The 8,687-nt window shown below is 37.9% G+C and overlaps 1 protein-coding gene across 1 annotated transcript; it reads right to left on the bottom strand.

Moving 5' to 3' along the window:
- Positions 1-7,215: 7,215 nt before the first annotated feature.
- LOC116072537 (olfactory receptor 7G2-like) lies at positions 7,216-8,193 on the bottom strand. The gene has a single exon (XM_031343995.1). The coding sequence runs from the start codon at positions 8,171-8,173 to the stop codon at positions 7,235-7,237; it is 939 nt and encodes a 312-aa protein (XP_031199855.1). The 5' UTR covers positions 8,174-8,193; the 3' UTR covers positions 7,216-7,234.
- Positions 8,194-8,687: the final 494 nt, after the last annotated feature.

Below are 8,687 nucleotides of genomic sequence, written 5' to 3'. Positions count from 1 at the left end.
ATCCCCAGGTGGGGCAGTCTCTGGAGAGCCTTTCCTTCAGTTCTGCTCCACATTTTGCCTTTATATTTCCTACTGTGAGCACTTTCTTGACCCTTCTAAAAAGCACTGAAGCATCCACATTTTGGTTTTCCTTCTTCATAGGCATCATATGTTCTTGGAATTGAGTCTTGGAGGTCCTAAACTTTTGGGATAATATCAACTTATCAATGAGGGTATACCATGTTTGTTCCTTTGTGACTGGGTTATCTCACTCAGGATGATATTCTTAAGTTCCATTCATTTGTTTGTGAATTTCATGAAGTTGTTGTTTTTGATAGCTGTGTAGTATTCCATTGTATAAATTTAACACATTTTCTGTATCCATTCCTCTGTTGAATGACATCTTGGCTCTTTCCAGCTTCTGGCTACTATAAATAAGGCTGCTATGAACAAAATGGAGCATGTGTCTTTGTTAGATCTTAGAGTATCTTTTAGATATAAGCCCAGTAGTGGTATAGCTGGATCCTTAGGTAGTACCATTTCCAATTATCTGAGGAGCTGTCAGACTGATTTCCAGAGTGGTTGTACCAGCTTACAATCCCACCTGCAATGGAGGAGTGATCTTCTTTCTTCACATCCTCGCCAGCATCTGCTGTCACCTCAGTTTTTGATCTTAGCCATTCTGACTGATGTGAGATGGAATCTCAGGGTTGTTTTGATTTGCATCTCCCTGAGGACTAAGGATGTTGAACATTTTAGTCTTTCGAGTTTTCTCAGTTGAGAATTTTCTGTATAGCTCTCTTTCCCATTTTTTAGTAGGTTAATTTGGTTCTCTGGAATCTTACTTCTTGAGTTCTTTGTATATATTGGATATTAGCCCTCTATCAGATGTAGGATTGGTAAATATCTCTTCTCAATTTGTTGGTTGCCATTTTGTCCTATTGACAATGTCCTTTCCCTTACAGAAGCTTTGCAATTTTATGAAGTTCCATTTGTTAAGTATCATAGTATTAATGAATGATTTTCTATACAGATATAAGGTACCAAAGTTAATTAGGATCAGATAAACCATCTAAACAGTTCCATAATGCCTAAAGAAATAGAAGCAGTCATTAAAAGTCTCACAAGCAAAAAATGTCCAGGACCAGATGGTTTAATGCAGAATTCTATCAGACCTTCAAAGAAGACTGAATACCAATACTCTTCAAACTATTCCACAGAATAGAAACAGAGGAATACTACCTAATTTGTTCTATGAAACGAACAAAGAAAGAGAATTTCAGACCAATTCTCTTCTGAATTTCGATGCAAAAATAACCCCAAAAATTCTCACAAAATGAATCCAAGAACACATCAAAATTATCATTCACCATGATCAAGTAGAGTTATTCCCACAGATGCAGAGATGGTTCAATATATGGAAATCCATCAATGTAATCCACTATATAAACAAACTCAAAGAAAAAAAAACATATGACCATCTCATTTGATAATAAAAATGCCTTTGGCAAAAATACAACACCCCTTCATCTTAAACATTTTGTAAATAGCAGAAATTCAAGGCCCATACCTAAACATAATAAAAGCAATATACAGCAAATCAATAGCCAATATCAAAGAAAATGGAGAAAAACTTGAAACAATCCTTCTATAATCAGGAATAAGAAAAGACTGCCCACTTTCCCCCCATCTATTTAAAATAGTACTTGAATCTCTAGCCAGAAAATTAGTCAACAAAAGGAAGTCAAAGAGCTACAAATGGGAAGGAATAAGTCAAGATATGACTATTTGCAGATGTTATGATAGTATATATATTAGCGGCCACAAAAAATACATGAAAGAACTCCTACAGCTAATAAACAACTTCAGCAAAGTGGCTGGATATAAAATTAACTCTAACAAATCAGTACCTTTCCTCTAGTCAAAGGATAAATGGGCTGAGAAAGAAGTTAGAGAAACTACAACCTTCACAATAGTCACAAGTAATATAAAATACCTTGGGGTGACTCTAACCAAGCAAATGAAAGATCTGTATGACAAGAACTTCCAGTCTATGAAGAAAGAAATTGAAGAAGACCTCAGATAGTGAAAAGAACTCTCAAGCTCATGGATCAGCAGGATTAATATAGTAAAAGTGGTCATCTTACCAAAAGCAATATATAGATTCAGTGCAATCCCTATCAAAATCTCAACTCAATTCTTCACAGAGATAGAAAGAACAATTTTCAAATGCATCTGGAATAATAAAACACCCAGGATAGCACAAAAGATTCTCACCAATAAAAGGATCTCTGAGGAATCACCATCCCTGACCTCAAGCTGTACTAAAGAGGAACAATGATAAAACTGTATGGTATTGGTACAGAGACAGGCAGGTAGATCAGTGGAAGAGAATTGAAGACCTAGAGATAAACTCACACAATTATGGTTAGTTAATCTTTGACATAGAAGACAAAATCATCCAGTGGGAAAAGACAGTATTTTCAACAAATGGTGCTTGTTCAACTGTCCATCTGCATGTAGAAGAATACAAATTGATCCAATCTTATCTCCTTGTACAAAGCTCAAGTCCAAGTGGACCAAGGACTGCTACATAAAACCAGATATACTAAATAGAAGAAAAAGTGGGAATGAACCTCAAACACACTGCCACAGGGAAAACTTTCCTTAAGAGAACACCAATGGGTCATGCTCTAAGATCAACAATTGACAATAAATGGGACCTTATAAAATTGACTTTTGTAAGGCAAAGGACACTGTCAATGGAACAAAACAGAAAACAACATATCTGGAAAAGATTTTTACCAACCCTACATCCCATAGAGGGGTAATATACAAAATATACTAAGAACTCAAGAAGTTAGACTCCAGAGAACCAAATAACACTATTAAAAATGGGGTACAGAGCTAAAGAAAGAATTCTCAACTGAGGAATCTCGAATGGCAAAGAAGTACTTAAAGAAATGCTCAATATCCTTAGTCATTAGGGAAATGCAAATCAAATGACCCTGAGATTCCACCTCATATCAATCAGAAAGGCTAAGATCAATAACTCAGATAACAGCAGATGCTGATGAGGATGCAGAAATGGAGGAAAAGTCCTCTATTGTTAGTGGAATTGCAAGCTAGTACAACCACTCTGGAAATAAGTTTAGTGAGTCATTAGAAAATTGGAAATAGTTCTATCTGAGAACTCAAAAGTTCAAACATATAACAATAATATATGGTCCACTATGTTCATAGGAGCCTCATAGTAGTTGGAAACAAGCAAGATATCCCTCAATGGCAGAATGGATACAGAAAATATGTTATATTTACAAAATGAAGTACTACTCAGTTATTAAAAACAATGACTTCATGAAATTTGCAGGCAATGAACTGAACTTGAAAATGTCATTCTGAGTGAGGTAACCTAGTTACAAAAGAACACACATGGCATATATTGAATGATAAGTGGGTATCAGCAAAAAAATTTAGAATAACCACATTACAACTCACAGACTATATGAAACCCAAGTAGAAGGAAGACCAAAGTGTGGATGATTGAGTCATACTCAGAATGAAGAAGAAAATAATTACTAGACATAGAGGGAGGAATGGAGGGATCTTGGAGAGAAAGAGAAAGGAGAGTAAAAAAGGTGGGCAGGATCGGAAGCAGGAAGAGACAGGGGAGAAATACAGATGGTCAAGAATTGGAAAGTAGGTGTATAATAGTGGGGTATGGAGAACTAAGGATAGCTACTAGAAAGTCCCAGATGCCAGGGACCCAAGAGTTCTCCAGGACCCACAGGGATAACATTAGCAGAAATGTCCAACAAAGGGTAGACAGAACCTCTAGAGATCATATCCAGTTGGTAGATATGGCCTCTGGTTGAGGGATGGGACCACCCATCTATTTAAAAAATATTGATCCTGAATTGTTCTTGTCCAAAGGAAATGCAGGGTCAAAGAGTAGAGCAGAGAACCTGGTATAGCTATACTCTGAGAGGCTGTGCCAGAGCCTGACTAATACAGATGCAGGTGTACACAGCCAACCATCGAACTGAGCTTGTTGACCCCAATGGAGAAATTAGGAGGAGCACTGAAGAAGCTGAAGGGGTTTGCAAACCCATAGAAAGAACAACAATATCAACTCACCAGTCCCTTCCCCAAAGCTCTCAGGGACTAAACCATGACCAAAGAGTACACATGTAGGTTTCCATAGCTTTAGCTGCATATGTAGCAGAGGATTGCCTTATCTGCCATCAATGGGAGGGAGACTCTTGGTCTTGTAAAGGATTGATGACGCAATGCTAGGAAGCGGAGGCAGGAGTGGGTGAGTGGGTGGAGGAGCACCCTCATAGAAGCAGGGAGAGTGGGGAGGGAGTAGAGGGTTTGTGGAGAGGAAACTGGGAAGGGGTATAACATTTGAAATGTTAGTAGATAACATAACAAATAAAAAAGTAAAAAATATCAAAACACAAAATTCAGTGGTGGTTTAAGCAGCAAACAGACTAAGAAGTTAGGGAGCCAGGAACTTTACCAAGAGTCTCTTATAATATCTTGGAATAACTCTAACACAGCATGGGTAAGATATTCACACAAAATTGAGTCACTGAAGGAAGAAGACAAGGAGGCCACCAGGAAATTGAATGATCTCACATGATGATGAGTTGGTAAGATTAACAATGTTGAATTACCATCCTACCAAAAGAAATTTACAGAGTCAATGGAATAAAAATCAAAATCCAAAAGAATTATTTACACAAATTTAAAAACAGTCAAATTTATATTGAACCCCCTCCCAAATAGTTAAAAAAATACCCAAATAATAAAAGAACTGCTAGAGCTATCATTATTCACAATTTCAAATTTTATTACAGGGTTATGGTAATAAATGTAGTACTGTATTAATGAAAATAAATAGCTGATTGATTAATGAAATAGAAAAGAATACCCAGACAGAATCCACACACCTATGAAATGTTCAACACCCTTAGTCATCAGGGAAATGAAAATCAAAACTACCCTGTGTTACTACCTTATAACAATCAGAATGGCTAAGATAAAAATCTCTGGACAGCACATGATGTTGAGGATGTGAAGAAAGAGCAACAGTTGTCCATTGCAGCTGGAGTTGCAAACTGGTATAATTTCAATGGAAATGAATCTGGAGGTTCCTCAGAAAATTGGAAATAGATATACCTGAAGACCTAGCTATACTAGTCTTGGACATATAGCTAAAAGATCCCCACCCTACCACAGGGGCACATGCTCCACTGTGTTCATAGAAGCCATATCTGTGATAGCCAGAAGCTGGAAACAACCCAGATGCCCCACAATGGAAGAACAGATACAGAAAATGTAGTTTATTTACACAATCGAATACTATTCCACTATTAAGAACAAAGGTATCATGAGTTTTGCAGGAAATGGATGGAACTGGAAAATGTCATTCTGAGTGAGATAACTCAGACGCAAAAGGACATGCATGGAATGTACTCACTAATAAGTGGATATTAGCCAAAAAATCCAGAATACCTAGAATACAATCCACAGAACTCAAGAAGGTTAACAACCTGAAGGGCCCATGGGATGATGCTTTAATCCCACTTGGGTGAGAGAAGAAAGCAATCACTGGAGGCAGACAGAGGGAGAAAGGGGTTTTGGATGGGAGAGGGGAGAGGGACAGGAAAAGGGAAACATGATCAGGTATTGGGGGCCCCAGAAACAGGAGCAAAGCAGAATGAATGGAAATTTGCAACCTTACAAGGTGGGGGGGGATGCTCTAGAATGTTCCAGAGACCTGAGAGGGAGAGACTCTTAGGATCCAAAGGAACCAACCTTAGATGAACCCCACAGTGGGGAGAGGGAACTTCACCTCCAGTAGAATGACAGGGCATGAAGTACAGGGATAGGACTGCCATCCTACAGTCAAAAACTCTGATCCAAAATTGTCCCTGTCTAAAAGAATTGCGTGGACAAAAGTGGAGAAGAGACTGAGGGAAAAGAGATCCAGTGATGGTCCCAACTTTGGATCCATCTCAAGGCGAGGCTCTAAGGCCTGACACTAATATTGATGCTATGGTGTGCATACAGAAAGAAGCCTAGCATGGCTGTCCTCTGAGAGATCCAACAAGCAGCTGACAGAAATAGACACAGTTATTTACACTGAACCAATGGACTAAAGTGGGGGACACACATGTGGTTGAATTAGGGAAAGGCTAGGAGAAGCTGAGGAGGAGAGCAACCCCATAGGGAGACCAGCAGTTTCAACTAACTTGTACCCCTAAGGCCTCCCAGACACTGAGCTACCAACTAGGTAGCATACACTAGCTGGTCAGAGGACCCTAAAGCATGTACAGCAGAGAACTGCCTGGTCTGGCCTCAGTGAGAGAAGATGACTGGTACCGTCCAGAGTCTTGAGGACTATGGAGAGGGGAGGCCTGGTAAGGGTGCAGTAAGGACATCCTGTTGGAGACAGGGGGAGGAATGGAATGAGGAAATGTGAGAGTGCAGACTGGGAGGGGGTAATGACTGAAGTGTGAGAAATACAGAGCATTCTTAAGAGATGAAATGCAATTGGCTGAGAAATGGAAAAAGTGCTATAATCCTTAGTCTTCAGAAAATGGAAAATCAATACTATTGTGAGATTTCATTTTATATGAGCTAGAATGGCCAAGATCAATAATTTTATTACATAATTTTTCTGTAGATATATGAATGTGCATGTGTGTGATTGGTACATATACAATCATAATGTGCATATAGCTCATGGATGGTATTTTGAAGAAATCAGTCCTTTCCTTCCACCATGTTGGTTACAGGGATTGAACTGATTTCCTTGTCCCTGGAGGTAAGTGCCTTTGCATGTGGATCAATCTGCCAGTTCAGATAATCTTTTATACTTTAGTAAACTGTTTTGAAAGTAATTTCTGTTAATATTTCTAAATTTTTACATTTCCTGAGAATATACAAGAATAGCCATGTGCTAGTTTTGGGATTTTGGTGTTATTGTTGTTGATGTTTGTTTTGTTTTCTTTCATTATCCTCCACAAATCATGAAGAATGAAAATGTTCTTAAAGAAGTAAAGTCTTATGTTTCACAGATGTTGACAAATAGAGAGTCCAAGGTTCAGTACAAATTAAAACACATCAGTTTATTGAAGCATAATTTTATAATGTTACAGCAACAGAGTTTTAGATATTGTACTTTACCAGAAATCTAGTCATTTGTTACTAATTCTATGATTGCAAACTCTAGGCAAAGTACACATTATTCAAATGAAATTATCCTGCTTAAAAGATTCCTTATGGCAACTTTCATGTCCTTGTTCCTTAAACTGTAGATAATAGGGTTCATCATTTGAGGAAGCACGGAGTACATCACTGAAGCCACTGCAGATTTTCCTGGTGAGGCACTTATTGCAGAGCTGATATATACCATAGAACCTGCCCCATAAAATAAGGAAACCACTGACAAGTGAGATCCACAAGTAGAGAAGGCTTTGTACTTTCCTTCCAATGATGCTATCTTCAAGACTGTAGACACAATATGATAATAAGAATAAATGATTCCACAAAAAGGAACACCACCAAATACACAAGTTGCAACAAAGAGCACAATGTTGTCAACTACTGTGTCAGAACAGGAGAGCTGGATGACCTGGTCAAGTTCACAGAAGAAATGAGGAATTTCCACAACTCTGCAGAAGGATAGACGCTGCACCATAAGAGTATGCATCAGGGAATCCATAATACTAATGAACAGCGAAATTAGTGAGAGTAAAACACATAAGTTAGGATTCATAATGATATTATACCTTAGTGGGTGACAAATTGCTGCATAGCGATCATAGGCCATCACTGTAAGGAGAAAATTTTCAAAGTATGCAAAACCAAGTACAAAGAAGAGCTGTGTGATGCAGCCTGTGTAAGTGATGCTCTGGTCATTTGCTTGGATGTTAACCAGCATTTTGATGACTGTGGCTGTGCTTAAACCAATGTCATTAAAGGACAAGTTAGAGAGAAAGAAGTACATAGGAATATGGAGGTGGGACTCAAAGCTTATACATAGAATTATGAGCAAGTTTCCAAGGATGGTGACTAAGTATATGAACAGGAAGAGACTGAAGATGAGAGACTGGAGTTCTGCATCATCTGTAAATCCAAGAAGAAGGAACTGTAACACAAATGTTTGGTTTTGGGGCTCCATGTTTCTTGCCAGTCTTTAGGAGAAAAATATAACAGAATGAAAATATAAGTAATCAATTCTAAATAAGAAATATCAGTATTCCATTGTACAGGGGTAAAAAAAAAATACGTCAGTCATTATTTTCTTACAGAATGTCATTTGATGAGAATTAATAGTCAAAATTTTACCAAATACTTTAATTACTTCATATTTTTCTTTTGTTAGTTAAATTTGCTCATTGACAATTTTATACACCTGTATAATGTATTCTTATCACTCCAACTCCATCATATCTCCCTGGTACCCTGCCACCTTTCTATTCTATGCTCAAGTTTTTATTCTTGTTTTTGTGACCTACTGAGTTTAACCAGGACCATCTGTGATCAAAGTTTGTACCTCTCCATAAAAGTCACCACCAGTTGGAATATAGATAAAAGTTGGTTGTAGCTATAAAATTTCAATGTCAAAACCATTGACCCACTACCTTCACCACTGAAAGGTTTTACAATTTCTCTAAACACTGCCACCAGCTATA

Source organism: Mastomys coucha, unplaced genomic scaffold, assembly GCF_008632895.1.
Source record: "Mastomys coucha isolate ucsf_1 unplaced genomic scaffold, UCSF_Mcou_1 pScaffold23, whole genome shotgun sequence".
Taxonomy (NCBI): Eukaryota; Metazoa; Chordata; class Mammalia; order Rodentia; family Muridae; genus Mastomys; species Mastomys coucha.
The sequence above is the reverse complement of the archived record's forward strand: the minus strand, read 5'-3'. Positions and strand labels throughout refer to the sequence as shown.